Source organism: Fringilla coelebs (assembly GCF_963513975.1).
Source record: "Fringilla coelebs genome assembly, chromosome: 28".
Lineage (NCBI taxonomy): Eukaryota > Metazoa > Chordata > Aves > Passeriformes > Fringillidae > Fringilla > Fringilla coelebs.
Genome location: NC_140054.1, coordinates 1,298,255 through 1,320,261, shown reverse-complemented (window position 1 = coordinate 1,320,261; position 22,007 = coordinate 1,298,255). Strand labels below are relative to the sequence as shown.

Here is a 22,007-nt window from a genome sequence, read left to right as displayed (position 1 = left end):
AGATGGGATTGGGATAACAGATTGGGATATGGGACTGGGATGTGGGACTGGGATATAGGATATGGGATATGAGATATGGGATTGGGATATGGGATTGGGATATGGGACTGGGATATGGGATTGGGATAATGGATTGGGATATGGGATTGGGATATGGGACTGGGATGTGGGACTGGGATAGAGGATATGGGATATGAGATATGGGATTGGGATATGGGATTGGGATATGGGACTGGGATATGGGATTGGGATATGGGACTGGGATATGGGACTGGGATGTGGGATTGGGATAATGGATTGGGATATGGGATTGGGATATGGGACTGGGATATGGGATTGGGATATGGGATTGGGATATGAGACTGGGATGTGGGATTGGGATATTGGGATATGAGATATGGGATTGGGATATGGGACAGGGATATGGGAGAGGGATATGGGACTGGGATATGGGATTGGGATAACGGATTGGGATATGGGATTGGGATATGGGACTGGGATAACGGACTGAGATACAGGATTGGGATACAGGACTGGGATACAGGATTGGGAGATGAGATTGGGATATGGGATTGGAATAAGGGACTGGGATATGGGATTGAAGTACGGGATTGGGATACAGGACTGGGACACAGGATTGGGATATGGGTTTGGGATATGGGATTGGGATTTGTGATCGAGTTTCTCTGAGCACACACAATCCAGTCTGGAGGGGTGGACGAGGTCACTGCCAGAGTGACAGCGGGGTGGGGACAGCAGGAGGACATCGTGTCCCAGCAAGGACAGCCCCGCTGTCCCCCAGAGCCCCAGTGACCCCAGGGCCGCTGCTCCCCCCGCTGGGAACGCGCTGCACACAGAGCACAGCCCTGCTTTACTCCTGCTTTACTCCTGCTTTACTCCTGCTTTACTCCTGCTTTACTCCTGCTTTATTCCTGCTTTACTCCTGCTTTATCCCTGCTGTATTCCTGCTTTATCCCTGCTTTATTCGAGACCGGTTCGGGGGGTTTGTCCCCAAAATCTCCGGGCAGGCTGCGGAGCCCGGAGCGCGTTCGGGAGCATGTGCGGGAGCTGGAGCGGGGTTAGCTGGGGCGAGGCTGCTGCTGCTGCCTCGGGAGCTGCTGCAGATACAGATACAGCCTGTTCCCACTCCCAGCACAGATATTTATAGATACAGATGTTTCTCCAGCAGCAGGGTTCAAGCTGGAGGTTTTCAAATATTTTTTCTTTTTTTTTTCCTCCCTGTCTTCCTTCCCATCCCTTCTTTGCTCTTCAAAGTGGTGCTGAAGGTAGAGACAGCAGCTCCGAGGGCAGTGGGAGGGCTGAGCAGTCAATCCCAGCTGCAGGGGGCTGCAAATGAAGGTTGAGGTGTCCCCGTGTCCCTGTGCAGGGCCGAGGGCTTCTTCTCAGCGCCCCCAAAGCACCCCCGGGATCAGGGCCGGGTTTGGGGCGGGAGCTGCCTCCGGGTGCTGCAGCTGGAGCGCCCCAGGGAGCGATTCCAACCCCTGAGGGATCCTCAGGGAGAGATTCCAGCCCCTGAGGGATCCCCAGGGAGCGATTCCAGCCCCTGAGGGATCCCCAGGGAGCGATTCCAGCCCCTGAGGGATCCCCAGGGAGAGATTCCCGAGGGCAGGAGGGGCTGAGCGCGGGGCAGGGTCCCGGGACACCCCCGATGTCTCACAGGACCCCCCCGCTTGGAGCAGGAGCTGCCGGATCCTACAGAACAGAGATGTTCGGGGCTGAGCGGGGCAGCGCCCCTTGCTCCCCGCTGCAGGGGGGTTGTCCCCTCCAAGGGTGCCCGTGTCCCCTCCCCGGTGTCCCCTCCGCTCCCCTCCCCAGGGCTCAGCCCTGGCACTGCCATCATCATCCCCAGGAGCCCCCGCCGGGCTCCTCCTCCCCTCAAACCCCTCCGGGTTGGGATTTTCCAGCCCAGCTCGGCTCATCCCTCCCACGGCTTCTACCCCACCACCCCCAGCATCTTCAAGGAACATTTTGGGAAGGAGAAAAGCCCCGGGAAATAAATCCGCCCCCCAGGGGAGCAGCGCCGGGCGTCGCTGCCCGCGGCCCCAGCGCTCTCTTTGGGGGCTGGGCGAGGGCTCTGCTCCACAATTAATTAATTATCCATGCCCTGCGCTCCGTCTGGGAGGCATTAACGGCTCCAGATGCGGATGGCGGAGCTCTGCGTGGCTCTGTAAACATGCTGCAAGTCCAATTTGGGTTTCCTCGGGTGCCTCATTTAAATGAATTATGTAAACGCTTTCCCCTCCTCTTTTGAGTGGGAGCCAGTCCGGCTGCTGCCCGATGTGTTAATCCCAGGAATAAAATAAAAACAAGGGAGGCCATGCATTAAAGGGAATAAAAAGATGCTGGGGAGCCCCTGGAAGGGTCAGGATGGCCGGGGCCAGGGTGGCACCTCTGTCCCCACCACCCAGACCTGGGTGGCACTGAGGGGTCCTCCCTGCTCATGGTCCCAAACGCTCGGTGACCCCAGGAGGGTCCTGTGCCCAACCCTGGGGTTAAATCCAGTTGAAATTGGAACGCAGTGGTCACAGCCACCTTCTGTGAGAGCTGCACGGCTTTTCCTGGGCTCCCCAAAGTCACCCTGAACCGCCCCATCCATCCCTCTGCGGTGGCCCCCAGGGAGAGCAATTAGAGCAATTAAAGCCACCTGGGGAGATAATGGGGGTGTCCCCGCTCTGATCCCACCCAGGCTGGAGCTGTGACTGGGGCAGGGACAGGCAGGGACGGGACCCAGCCCAGGGCGGTGTTTTCTGCTGAGCTGGAGGTGGCAGATGTTCACTGATGAATTATTCACCCGGAAAATTATCATGGAAATAGAAGGGGCTGGGTGGGAAGGGATCTTAAAGCTCACCCAGTTTTATTCCTTGCCATGGCAGGGACACCTCCCAGGTGCTCCCAGCCCCGGTGTCCAGCCTGGCCTTGGGCACTGCCAGGGATCCAGGGGCAGCCACAGCTGCTCTGGCAATTCCAGCCCAGCCAGGAATTCCCAATTCCCAAGATCCCATCCAGCCCTGCCCTCTGGCACTGGCAGCCATTCCCTGGCTCCTGTCCCTCCATCCTTGTCCCCAGTCCCTCTGCAGCTCTCCTGGAGCCCCTTCAGGCCCTGCCAGGGCTCTGAGCTCTCCCTGGAGCCTTCTCCTCTCCAGGGGAGCCCCCCCAGCTCCCCCAGAAATGCAGCTCCTGCTGCTTGTGGGGACTTTCCCCTTTGGAGGTGACAGTCACCAGCTGAAGGTTTTGTCCCTCATGGCTCTGTGCCTGTTGCCCTCTCCCAGATCTCTCCATGGTTCTTCCCTTTTCCATCAGCCCCGTGAGCCCTGGCTGAGGAACCCCAAGGGCAGTTCTGGGCTGCAGGGGCTGGGGTGCCACCCCCAGGGGACAAGGGACACTCCTGCAGCCTCTGCCTGGCAGGCTGAGCTCGGGGGGGATGCCCAGCTGGCCGGGAGCTGCTCCCCTCCCTCCTCCCCCTGCAGAGCACAGCACATCTGGGCTCAGGCATGGATTAGACTCGCTGAGAAGCAAACACAGAACAGCCACATCTCTGTGGGGAGCTCAGAACATTCCCAGAGAGGGAAATGGGGCTCAGGCCGCCCATGAGCCCTGCTCTCATCATGCTTAGTTCTGGGGGATTTTGTGCCATCAATCCATCCTTTTTTTCTTCCTTTCTTTTCTTTTTCTTTTTGGTTTGTTTTTTGTAATTGTTATTTATTCTCAAAATACAGCCAGGAAGGCAAGAGCAGCCAGGCCTCCCTGTGGCTGGAGCTCCTTGGGGTGCCTTGCACAGCTCGGATCAGTGTGGGCAGATAAATCCAGAGGGATGGGGCAGATGGCAGCGGGAACAACCTGCCCTGCTGGAATCCCAAACCCAGGGAAGCCACGGGCAGCACAGCCAGGGTCACCCCAGTGCCCTGCCTCAGGTTCCTGGCTCATTTTGGGGTGCACAGAGCCTGGCATTGGGGTGGAGCTGCCAGGGGATTCCTGAAGAAAATGGACAGCAAAGAACATTGTTCTGGGAAGAAATGGTGGAGGGAGGCATGATGGGGAAATAAATCTGGCAATCCCATCCTTGTCAGAACCTTCCCTGCGGGGACACAGGGCTGCAGGGACAGGGGGCAGGGACACAGGGGGCAGGGACACAGGAGTACAGGAGTGAAGGGACACAGGGGGGCAGGGTGCAGGTTTAAGGGTGCAGGGTGAAAGGTGAAGAGGGTAGGGTGTTGGATGAGGGTTCAGGGAGAAGGATGGGGTCCCTGGGTGCTGGATGGGGTCCCTGGGTGCTGGATGGGGTCCATGGGTGCTGGATGGGGTCATGGGGAGCAGGATGGCGTCCCTGGGTGCTGGATGGGGTCACTAGGTACATACAGGATGGGATCCCCAGTGCCGGATGGGGTCCCTGGGTGTCGGATGGGGTCCCTGGGTGCCGGATGGGGTCCCTGGGTACATACAGGATGGGATCCCCGGTGCCGGATGGGGTCCCCGGTGCCGGATGGGATCCCCGGTGCCGGATGGGATCCCCGGTGCCGGATGGGATCCCCGGGTGCCGGCTCGGTGCCGCTGTCGCTCCGCGGGCTCGCAGCGCCATCGCGCGGCTGGAGCCGCCCCGCACGGGAACGGGGACGGGAACGGGAACGGGACGGGAATAGGAACGGGATTGGGAATCAGAACGGGCTTGGGGCGCACCGCCAGGACGGGCTGCACAGCCGGACACGCAGGGCTGGGCTGCACGGTGGGCAGCGGGCACTGCCCGGCCCGCGGCTGCCGCAGGGCAGCTCTCACCCGTACCAGCGCCGGCACCTCCTGCCAGGTGAGCTCCCAGCCGGGGCCACTCCCGGCTCTGTGCCCCCAGCACCGGGAGCGCCCCGCACGGAGCTCACCCCATCCCTGGGCATGGTCTGCACCCCGCGTTTCGCACCCCGTGGTTTGCACCCCTCTTTGCTCACCACCACCCCGGCTCCCGGGGTGTCACAGGCTGGCAATGGGGTCCAGGGCTCCGAGTTTCCATGCCCCAAAGCGATGCCAGCCCTGCCTGCAGCCCCGGGCAGCCAGCTGTGCCCCCACCCCGCCGTGGGGTCAGTTTAAAACATCCCACTCCCTCCTCCTCGCGGGCCCCCACCCACCAGGAAAGACTCCAAACGGCCAAATCCAAAGAAACCGTGTTTATTCCAAAGGCAAGTTCACTAACGAGGCAGAGCTGGGGCCAGGCCTGTGGGACACCTGACCCGTGCCCCGCAGGGGACAGGGAGCTGTGCCCTGCTGGGACAGCCCCGGGGAGCTGGGGCCACCACCGAGGCTGGCACACAGCAGCACCTCGGCCCCCAGGCACGAGTCCCCGGGATGTGTTTCCCTCTGGGGACACAACACCAGCCAGGGCCTGGGTCCAGCTACCCCACCAGAGCCCAGAGACCCCAAAAGGCACCAAGAGGGACCCATCCCTCACGGGGCACCAGCAGCTGGGGAGAACCAAGCTCTCCCAAGGCAAGGCAGTGGTGTCTGCTGGGCTGAGAGGGTCTGGAGGCACTGCCAAAGGCACTACACAAACACGGAGATGATGAGAGCTTTAAAACCACCCTCAGGTCTCTCCCAGCCCTTCATTTTCTCTGCTTGGCACTTCATCCCTTTCAAATTAAAACAAAAGAGCTGCAAGAAGGCACAACCCATCACAGCAGTTCCTGCGTGCAGAACAGAGACTGAGGCAGAGCTGGGGCTGTCCCCAGCCTCGAGGGACACAGCCACGATGGCAGCAGCACGTCCAGGGCCACCTCAGCTGAAGTCCCGGTCCGGCAGCAGCAGCGGAGCCACCAAGGTCCAGAGGTAGAGCAGGAGCCCGGCCCAGCTGGAGCAGATCTTCACCCACACGGCCGTCCAGGGGCTGCTCAGCACCTGCAAGCTCTCGTCCGGCCTGGAACAGCCACGGGAGGGTGGCACCCGTTGCTGTGACACCCTGCCGGTGTCCCGGGAGGGACGGGTGCCCCCAGGGAACACGGGGGTGCCCCGTGGCTGGTGCCACCCCTGGGGGTGACCCCAAAGCTGCAGCCACCCCTGGGTGTGACCCCCCCACTGCTGCCACCCCTGGGTGTGACCCCAATGCTGCTGCCACCCCAGAGTGTGACCCCAACACTGCTGCCACCCCTGGGTGTGACCCCCCCACTGCTGCAGCCACCCCAGGGTGTGACCCCACTGCTGCCACCCTGGGTGTGACCCCAATGCTGCAGCCTCCGCCTCGGTCCCTGCTCCCCCTCCTCCCAAGGGATCCCGGGCTGCAGCAGAGGACGCTGGCAAGCCCAGGCACAACTCTAATAATAATCAACGCCGATAAGGGAGCACGTCCAGCAGCCTGACACACCCCAGCTGTGCCCAGCACCAGCAGCCCGGGAGGAGGGGACCTGCGGGAACGGGGACAGCCCTGGGTGCCCATGGCAGCTCTCACCTGTACCAGTTGGTGAGGGTCATCATGATGTAGAGGGCGGCGAGGAGGAGGCAGAGGTGGAAGAAGGTGTAGTTGTAGGAGACGCCGTCCTGCTCGTTGTCGTAGGCGCGGTGCACGCCGCCCTCCTCCGCCCCGCCCGGCCCGGCCCCGGCCCCGGCCCCGGCCCCGCTCTCCTCCGTCAGCATCAGCTTGTTCACCTGCGGGTGGTCCGAGGAGCGGAGGCTGCGGGCAGAGGGGCAGCGGGATCAACACCCCTTGGGCACTGCCCCCATGGCGGGGCTGTCGTCCCCAGGGCAGTTTGGAGGATGTAGCATGTTGGAAAACCCTAAAAACTCTGCCTGTGGCCCTTAGCCAGCTCTGCAGCTCTCCTGGAGCCCCTTTGGGTACAGGGCAGTCAGGGCAGCTTGGGGTACACAGGTTGTGGGAAACCCCAAAATCTCTGTCACCCCGGTGTGAAGCCTCTCTCCGAACCCCTTTGGGCACTGAAGGCTGACTGGAACCTCGTCCAGCTCAACAAAGAGAATGAAGAGGGAGGTTTTGCCCCTGGGTAGAACAGCTCCAGGCTGCAGTGTGGAATGGGGGCCACTCAGCTGGAAAACAGCTCCAGGAAAGGCCCTGGGGGTGCTGCTGGGTACCGGGGGGAGCACGAGGCAGCAGCGAGTCCCTGCTGCAGAAGGTGACAGTGTCCTGGGCTGCTCAGGCAAAGCACTGCCTGCAGGTCGAGGGAGGGCATCCAGTGATTGATCTGGTAAGGCCACCCCAAGGCAGGGGTTCTGTCCTTGGGGCCTCCCCCAGGACAGGCAGAGCAATTTGGGGCTGTGGGGAAACCCTAAAACTGTGACTGTGTTCAGGCCTGTGTCCCTGGGGACAGGGATGGCTGGACAAAGAGCCTTTGGTGACAAAACCCCTGGACCAAGGTGTGACCCCCCCCTCCAGAGGCCCTCCCATGGCTCTGTGCTCGGGGCTGGGGCTCTGGCTTGGGGCTCTTTGTGGGGCAGGGGGATGTGAGGGGCAGCAAGGACAAATGCCATAAACCTGCAACCCCTGCCAGCCTCCCCAGGGAGGACTGAGAGAGAGCCAAAGTGCAGCCCCTGCCAGGAAAGTTCCTCCTGTGGGGCTCCAGCGGTGCTGCCCAGCCCCGGGGACAAAAGCCTGGGTGCCTGTGGCCCTGCCAGCCCAGCCCTGCCTCGGCCATCTGTCCTGCAGGCTGTGCCCCCTGGGCGTGCTGCTGGCTGCACACACCCTGGGGACAGCCCTGGGGACCAGAGCCAAGCACTCACCTGATGAAGAGGGTGCAGAGGATGAAGATGACCAGCCCCACGATGCTCGGGGCGTCCCACCAGGTTGTCAGCGGCTCGGCGGCCGCGGCTGAGGCAGTGCTGTTCCTCAGCAGCAGCGTGGGGTTACAGCGCTGGCCTGGGGGGACACACGGGTGAGCTCCCGGGGACACAGAGGGACACACAGCCACTGCAGTGAGTGCTCCTGCCCCAGCCACCCCTCCCCAAAGCCCACGAGGTGTCTGGCTTACTCGGCACGTTGGCCAGGGCGGCCCAGGTGACGTAGATGGTGTAGAGGGCGATGAGTGATGCCTGCAGCAGCCCCGAGTGTGGCTGAGCCTCCTGCAAACACAACAGTGGGAACTTGGGGTGCTCCTGTACCGTGGGGTGACACAGCCCTGGGTGCTCCTGTACCGTGGGGTGACACAGCCCTGGCTGCTCCTGTACCCCGGGGTGACACAGCCCTGGGTGCTCCTGTACCCCAGGGTGACACAGCCCCAGCCCCTTGGGTGCTCCTGTACCCCAGGGTGACACAGCCCTGAGTGCTCCTGGGTGCTCCTGTACCCTGGGGTGACAGCCCTGGCTGCTCCTGTACCCCAGGGTGACACAGCCCCAGTCCCTTGGGTGCTCCTGTACCCTGGGGTGACAGCCCTGGCTGCTCCTGTACCCTGGGGTGACACAGCCCTGGCTGCTCCTGTACCCCGGAGTGACACAGCCCTGGCTGCTCCTGTACCCTAGGGTGACACAGCCCTGGGTATTCCCGTACCCTAGGGTGACACAGTCCCAGCTTCTCCTGTACCCCAGGGTGACACAGTCCTGGGTGTTCCTGTGCCCTGGGGTAACACAGCCCCAGCCCCTTGGGTGCTCCTGTACCCCAGGGTGACACAGCCCTGGGTGCTCCTGTACCCTAGGGTGACACAGCCCTGGCTGCTCCTGTACCCCAGGGTGACAAGCCCTGGGTGCTCCTGTACCCTAGGGTGACACAGCCCTGGCTGCTCCTGGGTGCTCCTGTACCCCGGAGTGACACAGCCCTGGGTGTTCCTGTACCCCAGAGTGACACAGCCCTGGCTGCTCCTGTACCCTGGGGTGACACAGCCGCAGCCCCTTGGGTGTTCCTGTACCCCAGGGTGACAGCCCTGGCTGCTCCTGTACCCCAGGGTGACACAGCCCCAACCCCTTGGGTGCTCCTGTACCCCAGGGTGACACAGTCCCAGCTTCTCCTGTACCCTGGGGTGACACAGCCCCACCCCCTGGCTGCTCCTGTACCCCAGGGTGACACAGCCCTGGGTGTTCCTGTACCCCAGGATGACATAGCCCCAGTTGCTCCTGTGTGCTCCCCACTGCCTCACCTGGATCTTGGGCAGGATGGACACAACCGAGACGATGAGGCAGAGGATGAGGTTGATGCTGATGAAGGCCTTGCCCTCCGTGCAGCCCTCGGGCTTGGTGTAGTAGATGTAGAGCAGCACAATGGCTGCGATGGAAGCAGCATAGAAGATGAAGGTGACGGTGCAGAGAGCTGCGGGAGGACACCAGAGAGGCTGGAGCAGAGCTCCCACTGCCAGCCAGCTCAGCCTGACCGGCCCTGGGATGAGCTGAGCCCCAAAAGCAGGGGTACCCAGCACACCCACCTGCGTACCAGCCCTTGGCGCTGCCCTGCTCCGCGTTGTGCAGCCACCGCTGGCTCCAGGAGTGCGCGAAGTCGATGAGCAGCACGAGCTGGATGAGGATGAACAGGAAGGAGCCGACCACACCAAAGTAGAACCAGACTTGAGGGGAGGAGAAAAACCAGCTGAGAACAGGGCAAATGAGACTTGGGGACGCAGCCCTGGCTTTGATCCCGTGCAGAGGCGCCCAGGAGGGCACGGGCAGCTCCTCACCTGACGTGAAGGTGCCGTCGGGGATGTAGAAGGCGCCCACCGTGATCCCCACCAGCGCCAGGAACTTGAAGAACCAGAAGCTGTGGGAGGAGAGAGGAGGCACGGTGTGCACCTGGCAGGGAGGGGATGGGGGTCCTGCCCATGGGGGTCCTGCCCATGGGGGTCCTGCCCATGGGGGTCCTGCCCATCCCACCCCTCCAGCCCGGGACCGAGGGGCGCGCACGCACCCGTTCTGCAGGGCGGCCCGCGGGTCCTTGCTGCTGCGCACGCACACCATGAGCACGGCGAAGAGGCAGAAGAAGGCGGCCATGGCGAAGCCCATGCGATACACGGCCTTGTGGCCCAGGAAGCTGCTGCAGTCCACGTTGGTCTGGACCCCCAGCACCGAGCCACTGCCTTCACAGAAACCGGGGAGCTGAAACAGCGATGGGAGAGTGAGCATCACCTCAGCACGTCCTACGGGGATTGATGGTTGTGGGAAGGTCTGGATCAGAGATCTGCTGGTTGGATTGAAGATCAGCTTCTCCATTGTGAAGCAGCCTCAGCTGCAGCTGCCCCTGGACCTCTGGAAGTGGCCCAGGCCAGGCTGGACAGTGTAGGCAATTTCTCTTCACAGAGAAAAACAAGGCACAATTCTTCCCAAGGATACTTCTGGGTTTCACATACTCTGAACCTCAGAGAAAGGAAAAATAATTCTTATCCCATTTACTGCTGCTGTGTTGTTCACAAGTGGAATGCATTGTGGAAGATTGTTTACCTGAAGGGAATTGATAATTGGATTCTGGTGTGAGTGTTTTGATTCACTGACCAATTGAATCCAGCTCTGTGTGTGTGAGTTGGGACTGTGGGCTGACAGTCACGAGATTCTGGGCAGTTGTGTGCAGTTGAGTGCTTGGCAGATTCAGTTTAGATGTAATGGAATATAATGTAATATACTATAGAATAATATAGTAAAATAAAGTAATTAATTGGCCTTCTGATAAGATGGAGTCCTCCTCATCATTTCTCCCTTCATCAGGGGCAAAAATATCTACGATAGGACAGGGCTTGGAGCAGCGGAAGGTGTCTCTTGCCATGGCACAGGGTGGAAGGGCTTTGAGGTTCCTTTCAACCCAAACCATTCTGTGACTCCACACCCACCACGAGCCCTGGTGCCACCAAGGATGGGCCAGACCATGACTGCTCCAATGCCACTTGCCTGAGGTGACACAGAGAAAGCCACCCAGCCAGTCAGTGGAAAGCTGGCATGAAACCAGCTTTTCCCTAAAGCCCAGCTCAGCTGGCAGAGCCCTGCTCTCTCCACCTGATGTCCCCCCTCCCTGACTTGCAAGTCATCAGTTGAACCCCAAAAAATGGGATGTAGGAAACTTTCCTGGGAGACATCTGGGAAAACTAAAAATTGCATGAAATGATCCCACTGCGTTTTCCCCTCGATGGAAAACCAGGGCTGATAATCCCTGCTCCCAGTGAGGTGCTCAGAAAAAAGAGGAACAAAAGCACATCATGACCCAAAAATTCCCTTTTTTGATTCAGCCTCAAGTCCCCACCACAAGCTGGGTCGTTTCTTCCCAGCGACCTCCAGGAGTTCTTTACCTTGTGCAACTCCTTCTCCACGCCCGGGATGATCATGATGATGGACACCAGGGTGCCGAGGAAGAGGAAGAAGGTGAAGAGGAGGCGGGAGATGGTGGAGTTCTTGGTCGAGGGGCAGCAGCCACAGAGCAGGCACGGGGCAGAGCCACAAAGACATGACACCTGCAAGGAGAGCAGCCTGTGATGAGGAGGAGAAACTGGCCCCAAAACACGTGCCCAGCTTGATCCTTAAGGAGATCAGCCTGGGAATCCACACTGATGCCTAGAGCTACTCCCACCACAACCCACAGCCTGCAGGACCTCATGGAAATGGCACCAAATTCACCAAAATGTTGCTGAAAACTGAAAGCTGCAGGAACAGCCAGTGTGGAAAATGACACCCGGAGTCTGGAGACACCCTCATGTTTTTTGCTCCATGCAAGGACCTGATCAAAGCAAGCCCTGCCCTGCAGGAGCCTCCTTTTTGTATAAAAATGTGGTTTCCAAGACAATTTCAGGCTGCCCTTTTAGTGAAATCCAGGATGGGAAGATATTTGCATCAGCACCATGAGGGAATCAACTCATCCTGCCGTCCTTCCCCTCTGCAAAGGCTGCTTGACAGGTGGGGAAACTGAGGCACAGCATCCCCGAGAGTCCCCAGTGGGTGCTGGCACCCCAAAACCAGCAGTGCTGCCAGGTGCACCCATTCCAGAGACTCTGGAATGTGCCAGAGCAGGGAAATCCTGGCTGAGGAAACCCAAACTCACTGATACTAAAACATTGCTGGGGGTTTCCAGTGCAGAATAAACCTCGTTCCCTTGGAACAGCTCCTCCTCTCCTGGGCTTCAGCACAGCAGGCAGGGGAAGGGCCCTGCTCCCTCCTGCTGTTGAGGGAGGTGCATGAGTTGTGTGTTTATTATGGCCACGTGCTTCCAAATCAGGGCCTGAGCTCGGTGTGAATTAAAGATGGCTCGGTATTGACTCAAATATACATTTCTCATTGTTGGAATCAGCTTAAAAAATGGACATGGCAGAAAACAAAACCAGGTGTGGAGCTGCTGTGTGTGGCTCCCTCAGCACAAGCGACCACTTTGATGCCCCCAAATCACCAAAGGTGGCTCTGAATATTTTTTAAGCATAAGCACACCATTATTTGAGGAAAATCTACTCCTTCCTGACTTATTCCTCTGATCCCATGCCTGCCCCACACCCCTGCCCCATGAACAGCTGTGTTGAGCTGATGGTACCCACAGGAGCTGGGGTGGGTGAGGGACCCAAGGGATCCCATGGGAACTCTCATCCTGCCCCTCCAGGAGCTGCTCAGAGGCATCACATTGTGTTTTTAACTTGGAAGCATGGGAAAATGGCTTTCAATTAAAGACTGCTTCATTTCAGCCTCATTAAATGCACCACGTGCATCAGAGTGCATTAAAATGCACCAGCGTTACTGTATTTCCCTTCAAATTAAAAAAAAAATGCAGAACAACAACAAAAATCCCTTTAAATGCAGAATTACTGCATCATCTGATGCAGCAAAGCCCCTGAGTCCTCCATCCACACCTGCAGCTCCTCCTCTTTCCGTGCCAACTGAAACAAAAAGCACCAGTCCCAAAATCAGCAGATTTGAACAGGAAAACCATGAGGTTTGGTGTTGCTTAGGAAGGTGTGGATTTGGGGGTTCAGACCATCCCATCCCACTCCTGCCATGGCAGGGACACCTCCCCCTGTCCCAGGTGTTCCAGCCCCAATGTCCAGCCTGGCCTTGGGCACTGCCAGGGATCCAGGGGCAGCCCCAGCTGCTCTGGCAATTCCAGCCCAGCCCCTGCCCACCCATGAAACTTTAAAATGAATTTATGCAGTAAATGAAGCTTCAGACTCATGTGGGAGGTCAGTGACTGGAGCTGGGTCTGTTTGGGTCTGGAGCTTCTCCAAAGACAGGAAGTGGAATTTGGGGTAATTTTGGACATTTTTGGTGTCGTGGTCGCAGGAAGGAGGAGTCCAAGTGAGAGCCCTTTTCATGGAGAACGTGCCAGGAATTCCTTCCTCCCTGATTTGTGTTGGGGAAGGAATTTCAGCTGGTGATGTGAAGGGTGAAAGAGGCAAGGAGTGATCCAAATATCCAGGAATCCTGGAATGGTTTGGGATGGGAGGGACCTGAAATCCCACCCAGAGCCCCCCCTGCCCTGGCAGGGACACCTCCCACTGTGCCAGGTGCTCCAGCCCCAATGTCCAGCCTGGCCTTGGGCACTGCCAGGGATCCAGGGGCAGTCACAGCTGCTCTGGCAATTCCAGCCCAGCCCCTGCCCACCCTGCCAGGGAACAATTCCCAATTCCCAAGATCCCATCCAGCCCTGCCCTCTGGCACTGGCAGCCATTCCCTGGCTCCTGTCCCTCCATCCTTGTCCTCCCCAGTCCCTCTGCAGCTCTCCTGGAGCCCCTTCAGGCCCTGCCAGGGCTCTGAGCTCTCCCTGGAGCCTTCTCCTCTCCAGGGGAGCCCCCCCAGCTCTCCAGCCTGGCTCCAGAGGGGCTCCAGCCCTGCAGCAGCTCCGTGGATCCCCTGGTCTCTCTCCACCAAGCACAAGGTTTTTGGGAGCCTGCAGCATCCCTGGAGGTTTTTTTTGCAGGATATCTCTCACACAGCCAAACTCCCTGGTTGTATTTCGGGTTTCACAGCCACTGAGGTAACGGGATACAGCATCCCCATCCCACTGCTCTGCTCCGTGGATTCTTTTTGGGATATCCTCTTAGGATCACTCTCTGAAAGCTCCTTCACAGTGAAGCCAAGGAACCCTTTGTGCCCCACACTGACCCCTCCAGCTGCCTGGGCACTCCTGATTCCAGTCTTTTTCTTTAAAAAACAATGGTTAACAGCAAGGAAGACGCTCCTAGCAGTGCTGGGCACTCTGATTCTCCTTCCAAAGATTTTTAAAGTTGCCCCAAAATGTGAACACTGTGAAGGGATAAAGAGCAGGATGGAAAAAAACAGCGAGGGAAGTGGCTGCAGCAGCAGGAGAGCCGGGGGTTAATGAGGAAGTGTCGGTTTTCAGCTGCTGGTGGATGATTAAACTCTCCGATTTCAATGTGGACTTCCTCCTTGAGCACAGCTCACCTCAGCGCACGTCAGGGCTGCTCCCATCCCTCCTGCCCAGGGCCCGGGAGAGCATGGCCAGAGCAGGACAAGGGACACACCACATGGGCCCCAAATACACCCATACAGCAACAGCACCCCAAAAACAGCACCCCAAAAACACCCATACAGCAACAGCACCCCAAAAACAGCACACCAAAAACACCCATACAGGAACAGCACCCCAAAAACAGCACCCCAAAATCACCCATACAGCAACAGCACCCCAAAAACACCCATACAGCAACAGCACCCCAAGTACACCCATACAGCAAGAGCAGCCAAAATACACCCATACAGCAACAGCACCCCAAAAACAGCACACCAAATACACCCATACAGCAACAGCACCCCAAAAACAGCACACCAAATATACCCATACAGCACCAGCACCCCAAAAACACCCATATAGCAACAGCACCCCAAAAACACCCATATAGCAACAGCACCCCAAAGACAGCACCCCAAATACACCCATACAGGAACAGCACCCCAAAAACAGCAACCCAAAACCACCCATACAGCACCAGCACCCCAAATACACCCATACAGCAACAGCACCCCAAGTACACCCATACAGCAAGAGCACCCCAAAAACAGCACCCCAAAAGCACCCACACAGCACCAGCACCCCAAATACACCCATAGAGCAACAGCATCCCAAAAGCAGCACCCCAAATACACCCATATAGAAACAGCACCCAAAATACAACCATACAGGAACAGCACCCAAAAACAGCAACCCAAAACCACCCATACAGCACCAGAACTCAAAAAGAGCGCCCCAAATCCATCCATACAGGAAGAGCACCCCAAAAACACCCATATAGGAACAGAACCCCAAAAAACACCCATACAGCACCAGCACCCCAAAACCAGCATTCCAAATACACCCATACAGCAACAGCACCCCAAAAACACCCATACAGCACCAGCACCCCAAAAACACCCATACAGGAACAGCACCCCAAAAACAGCACACCAAATACACCCATACAGCAACAGCGCCCCAAAAACAGCACCCCAAAAACACCCATACAGCAACAGCACCCCAAAAACAGCACCCCAAAAACACCCATACAGGAACAGCACCCCAAAAACAGCACACCAAATACACCCATACAGCAACAGCACCCCAAAAACACCCATAGAGCACCAGCACCCAAAATACACCCATACAGCAACAGCACCCCAAAAACAGCACCCCAAATACACCGATATAGAAACAGCACCCCAAAAAATACCCATACAGGAACAGCACACCAAAAAACACCCATACAGCACCAGCACCCCAAAAGAGCATCCCAAATCCACCCATACAGGAACAGCACCCCAAAACCAGCCCTGCAAATACATCCATACAGGAACAGCACCCAAAAAACAGCACCCCAATAATTTCACCCCAACAACAGCACCCAAACTCTACCAGCCAACTACACCATCACCAGCCCAACACAACTGATCCAGTTACACCAGTCCAACACCACCCTCCCAAAAAGATCATCCAGCAACATCACCCCAAACCAACAGCATCACCCCAACACCAACCCAAAAACACCCACCTAACACCACACTAACGACACCAAGCTACACCACCAGTGCAATTACATCATCCCCACAACATAACACCAGGCCAACTACACCAGCACCAGATCAACTGCAGCAACCCAACTACACCAACCCAGGTACAGCAACCCAACACCTGCCCAACACCACCCCAACCACAGCCCAACTACACCAACACCAGCCCAACACGACTGACTGAACCACACCAGTCCAACACCACCAGCCCAAAAACACCACCCCAACAACACCAAGCCAAACCACCAACCCACTAATTATATCACCCCAACTCCACCACCCCAATTATATCACCCCAACTCCACCATCACAACACCACCCCAATATCGCCCCAAGAACACCAACCCTCCCCACCAGCCCAACTACACCACCCCAATTACATCATCCCAACTCTACCACCCCAACAGCCCAACTACACCAACACCAGCCCAACACAACCGACCAAACTACAACCAACAACACCAACCCAAAACCAGCCACCCAACATCACCCCAACAACCCTGACCCACACCACCTACCCCACTACACCACCCCAAATACATCCTCCCAACTACACCATCCCAAAAACAACAGCCCAACTACACCAGCCCAACATCACCCCAACACCAACCCAGCTACACCACCCCAACAATACCAACTCAAACATACCCACCCAACATCACCCCAAACCACCAACCCAACTACACCACCCCAACACCAGCCCAACACAACCAACCAAACTCCACCAGCCCAGCATCAACCCAAAACCACCCAGCCAACATCAGCCCCACTATAGCACCCCAACAGCACCAACCCAAGAACACCAGCCCCACTATGCCACCCCAGTACCAACTCAAAAACACCCACCCACACCACCCCAACAACACCAACCCAACTACACCACCCCAATTACATCACCCCAACAACAGCAGCCCAACTACACCAACCTACACCAGCCCAACAACATCACCCAACAGCACTGACCCACAGCAGCACCCCGACACCACCAACCCAACTACACCAGCCCAACTGCATCACCCCAGCTACACCACCCCAACAACAGCAGCCCAACTACACCAACCAACCTACACCAGCCCAACATCACCCCAAGAACTGCAACCCAAAAACACCCTCCCAACATCACCCCAACCACACTGACCCACAGCACCACCCCAACTACACCACCCCAACTACACCACCCCACTACAATCCAACTACACCACAACCCAACTACACCAGCCCAGTTACACCACCCCAATTACACCACCCCAATTACACCACAACCCAACTACACCACCCCAGTTACACTATCCCAATTACACCACCCCAGCTACACCATCCCATCACAACCCAACTATGCCATCCCAATTACACCACCCCAATAACATCACCCCAATTACACCACCCCAACTATACCACCCCACCACAACCCAACTACACCACAACCCAACTACAACCCACCACAACCCAACTACACCACAACCCAACTACACCACCCCAGTTACAGCACCCCAACTACACCACCCCAGTTACAGCACCCCAATTACACCACCCCAGTTACAGCACCCCAACTATACCACCCCACTACGACCCAACTACACCACCCCAACTACACCACAACCCAACTACACCACCCCAGCTACACCACCGCAATTACACCACCCCAGCTACACCATCCCATCACAACCCAATACGTCATCCCAATTACACTACCCCAATAACATCACCCCAACTACACCACCCCAACTATACCACCCCAACTACAACCCAACTACACCACAACCCAACTACACCACAACCCAACTACACCACCCCAACTATACCACTCCAATTACATCACCCCAGTTACACCACAACCCAACTACACCACCCCAGTTACATCACCCCAACTACACCACCCCACTACAACCCAACTACACCACAACCCAACTACACCACCCCAACTACACCACCCCAACTATACCACCCCACTACGACCCATCTACACCACCCCAACTACACCACAACCCAACTACACCACCCCAGCTACACCACCCCAACTACACCACCCCAATTACACCATCTCAGTTACATCACCCCAACTACACCATCCCATCACAACCCAACAACACCACCCCAGTTACACCACCCCAATAACATCACCCCGATTACACCACCCCAACTACACCACCACACTACAACCCAACTACATCACAACCCAACTACACCACAACCCAACTACACCACCCCAACTATACCACCCCAACTACACCACCCCACTACAACCCAACTACACCACAACCCAACTACACCACCCCAGTTACACCACCCCAACTGCACCACCCCGGCTACACCACCCCACCTGCCAGCTGCCTTCACCCCAGCAGTCCCAGGTACACCCAGAGTGAGTCAACCCAAAGCCATGCCAAGCAGCCGGTGTTTGTCTGCGGCCAAATTAACGAGCAGCAGGTTAATCAGCACCCATCCCACCCTACCCCCAGGTTAATCAGCACCCATCCCACCCCATCCCCACAGCCTGGTGGCCTTCCTGCCTGGCAGGTGGCCTTGGATGGGTGCCACAAGTTTGAGTGTCCCCAGGGGGTGTCAAAGGACTGGCCAAGCCTCCAGGCTTTCCTCTGGCTGGGGCAGCCTTCTGCTGGTGACTCCAAGCCTGTCACCCAGGAAGGGAGCTCAGAGTGATCTCACTGCTCATGGGCAAAGCCTGGAGGAGCACAGGAGGCAGGGACAGAGAAATTCACCTTTTGTGATTCAAGGTTTCACTCAGCTTGTAGTGGGAAAGCGCTGAAGGAAGGGCTTGGCAATCTCGTGGTGCTGTGACTCAAGGGATGCAGGCAGAGCAGAAGGAGTTAGTCAGGATGTTCTTGTTAAAAATAACAATTAAAAAAAAAAAAAAGGAGTAGGTGGGTTTTTAGTTTGGTTTGGGGTTTTTTCAGTGCTGTGGTTTTTCAGCTCAGACTGGTGTTAGAACAGCCCCACCAGCCAGGCTCACTGGAAGGAACAACAAAATTTTTAAAAAGCTTATTAAAAGTAATTCTTTTTAATAATTACACAGACTAGAGGGAATGTTTCATTCAGTTTGGTTTTTTTTCAGTGTTGCTCTCCAGCTCAGACCAGCTGTACAAAACCAGCCCCTTCATCAACGACTTCCACAGGAAGGAACAGGAAAATTAAACCTACACAGTGACTCTACTGTTACCACAGTCTGAGCCACAGCAGTTTTTGAGGAGAAAAAAAATCCAGAATTAATAAAGAAACCTCCACATCCCTGCACTGGAGTAACTCCCTGCTCTCCCAATACCTGTCCATAAGGAAAAGCACAGGAATGTGTTACAGAGGGGGCCGTGCAGACCACCCTCCCTCCCACCCCTCATTTCCAAACATCCTGTTCGTTAAACCTCCTGCACTCTGAGGTCAGGTTACAAAACAGGTCCCATTCCCAGGTTTCCAGGCCGGCAGCTCCCAGGCTGGTTCCACTGCCCTGCCCTGGCTCCGTGCCCACAGGTGAGGCACTGCCAGGGCAGGAAGTGCTGCTGTGGGCAGGTGCCTGCGTCACCTGAACCACACACTCCACGTCTCAGGGCACAGCACCCTGAACACACAGCCTGCATGTACCCTGGGCTATGGCACCCCAAACACACAGCCTGAGCCTGCCCAGGGCCATGGCACCCCAAACAGATAGCCTGGGTCTGCCCCGGTCCATGGCACCCCAAATCACCTGCCCTAAGCCTGCCCTGGGCCATGGCACCCCAAACACACAGCCTGGGCCTGCCCTGGGCCATGGCACCCCAATCACACAGCCTGGGCCTGCCCTGGGCCATGGCACCCCAAATCGCCTGCCCTAGGCCATGGCACCCCAAATCACCTGCCCTAAGCCTGCCCTGGGCCATGGCACCCCAAACACACAGCCTGGGCCTGCCCTGGGCCATGGCACCCCAAATCACCTGCCCTAAGCCTGCCCTGGGCCATGGCACCCCAAACACACAGCCTGGGCCTGCCCTAGGCCCTGGCACCCCAAATCACACAGTCTGTGCCTGCCCTAGGCCATGGCACCCCAAATCACACTCTGTGCTCCTGCCCTGGGCCATGGCACCCCAAATCACCTGCCCTGGGCCATGGCACCCCCCACACCGCCTCCTGCACCCCTGTCCCAGCTCCTTCTCTCCCTCCACCCCCACTCTGGGGCTCAGCAGAGGAACCAGGCAGGACCCCCAGCTTCTCATTGCGTGGTGGGGCCGGGACCCCCCAGTCCTCCAGGGCCAGCAGGACATGGCTGCTCCGGCTTCCCACCTGCCCCAGGTGCCCTGGGGTGCACCACCCACCCCATTCCCCTCCACCACGGCCCCAGAGCCCTCTGGAGTGAGCTCTGTGTGTCCCATGGATACCGTGGCTGCAGTGGGATCCCCTGCTCCGAGAATCCCCCACACCCCTCAGCCACCGAGGGATGCACCCCCTGAACCCCTCCATATCCAGGGGTCTCCCCATACCCCTTGTACACACACAGGGGTGCATCCTCCGGGGGTCCCCCGCATCCCCCCGGCTACACGGGGCAGGAACAGCCTCGGGGGTCCCCCGCATCCCCCCGGATACACAGGGCAGGAACAGCCTCGGGGGTCCCCCGCATCCCCCCGGATACACAGGGCAGGAACAGCCTCGGGGGTCCCCAGCAGCCCCCCATATCCAGGGGTGGCTCCTGCCGGGGGTCCCCCGTATCCACACCGGGGTGCCTCCCCCAGGGGTCCCCTGCATCACCCTCCCGGCATCCCTGGGACCCCTCCGCGTTCGGGGGTAGCGGGGCACATCCCCGGGGTGTCGCTCAGCCCTCCCCGGGTCCCCGGGACCCTCCTCCGGACGCGCAGCGGCCCCGACCCGCCCGCCGTGGGCCGCGCCCGCCGCTGCGGCAGCGCGACAGCGCCGGTGCCCGCGCTCCCCCCGCTCCGGGCGGGCACTCACGCAGCTGAGCAGGGAGCAGACCCCGAGACAGGCCCCCATCGTGCTGCCGCCGCTCCCGGCTCCTGCTCCCGGCTCCCGGCTCCCGGCTCCCGGTCCCCTCCGCCGCCGCCGCCGCCGCCCTGGCTCCGCCCGGACCGGGAGCTCGGGGCGGCCGCGCCCGCCGCGCCTCCCCCGGGGCGGCCCCTACGGCGGCGGAGGGAGAGCGAGGGGGGTCCGGGCCCCCTCCCGCCCGCAGGGGAGTCCCTCCATGGCTCCTGCATCCTCACTCCACCCTCTTCTCCATCCTCTCCATCCCCCTCCCTCGCCCTTTCATCGTCCTCCCGTCCCCGGTTACCGCCGAGGAGACCCCACCCGCGCCATGGGGACATCGCCAGGACTGGGGGGGATGGCCAGGAGCCCTGTCTGGGCTGGCTGCGGGAAGGGGTCATGGAATTCCAGAAGGGTTTGCGTGGGAAGGGACCTGAAACCCCACCCAGAGCCACCCCTGCCATGGCAGGGACACCTCCCACTGTGCCAGGTGCTCCAGCCCCAATGTCCAGCCTGGCCTTGGGCACTGCCAGGGATCCAGGAGCAGCCACAGCTGCTCTGGCAATTCCAGCCCAGCCCCTGCCCACCCTGCCAGGGAACAATTCCCAATTCCCAAGATCCCATCCAGCCCTGCCCTCTGGCACTGGCAGCCATTCCCTGGCTCCTGTCCCTCCATCCTTGTCCTCCCCAGTCCCTCTGCAGCTCTCCTGGAGCCCCTTCAGTCACTGGGAGGCTGACTGGAGCCTCAGGAAGTTCAACAAGATGAAAGGGCAAGGTTTTGGCCCTGGAGAGAACAACCCCAGACTCCAGTAGGTGGTGGAGAGCACTCAGCTGGAGAAGAGCTCCAGGAAAGGCCCTGGGGGTGCTGCTGGGCCCCGGGGGCAGCAGCGAGTCCCGGCTGCAGAGCGTGAGAGTGTCCTGGGCTGGTCAGGACGAGGGAGGGGATCCCGTGGTCAGCACTGGTGAGGCCACCCCAGAGTGTTGTGTCCAGCTCTGGACTCTCCAGAACAAGAGAGACGTGGGTGAGTTGGAGAGATGCCAGCAAAGGGCCACACAGGTTCCTCAGGGTCAGGAGTATCCCATGTGTGAGGAAAGGTAGGGAAGCTGGGGCTGATCAGCCTGGAGAGGGGTTTGGGGGATCTCACTGACATATAGAAACACCCACTGCTCTA

General features: G+C 58.6%; 1 protein-coding gene across 1 annotated transcript; it reads right to left on the bottom strand.

Annotated features, from left to right (window-relative positions):
• Window positions 1–5,172: 5,172 nt before the first annotated feature.
• On the bottom strand, window positions 5,173–20,940 carry SERINC2 (serine incorporator 2). Its single transcript, XM_084222728.1, has 10 exons — window positions 20,809–20,940; window positions 11,193–11,354; window positions 9,827–10,014; window positions 9,600–9,679; window positions 9,351–9,488; window positions 9,069–9,238; window positions 7,971–8,061; window positions 7,723–7,858; window positions 6,443–6,664; window positions 5,173–5,914 (listed from the first exon to the last, which is right to left on the bottom strand). Exons 1-10 carry the CDS (start codon window positions 20,845–20,847, stop codon window positions 5,776–5,778), a joined length of 1,365 nt encoding a protein of 454 aa, XP_084078854.1. The 5' UTR covers window positions 20,848–20,940; the 3' UTR covers window positions 5,173–5,775.
• Between the last annotated feature and the right edge of the window lie 1,067 nt (window positions 20,941–22,007).

What these genes read in the sequence shown, in the direction of transcription:
- SERINC2 (XM_084222728.1), bottom strand. Translation starts at nt 20,847, where the DNA reads ATGGGGGCCTGTCTCGGGGTCTGCTCCCTGCTCAGCTGC. An exon ending in TGGAGAAGGAGTTGCACAAG is followed by an intron (nt 10,015 to 11,192) that starts GTAAAGAACTCC and finishes TCGCTGTTTCAG; the next exon opens with CTCCCCGGTTTCTGTGAAGG. An exon ending in CGCCAAGGGCTGGTACGCAG is followed by an intron (nt 9,239 to 9,350) that starts GTGGGTGTGCTG and finishes GTCCTCCCGCAG; the next exon opens with CTCTCTGCACCGTCACCTTC.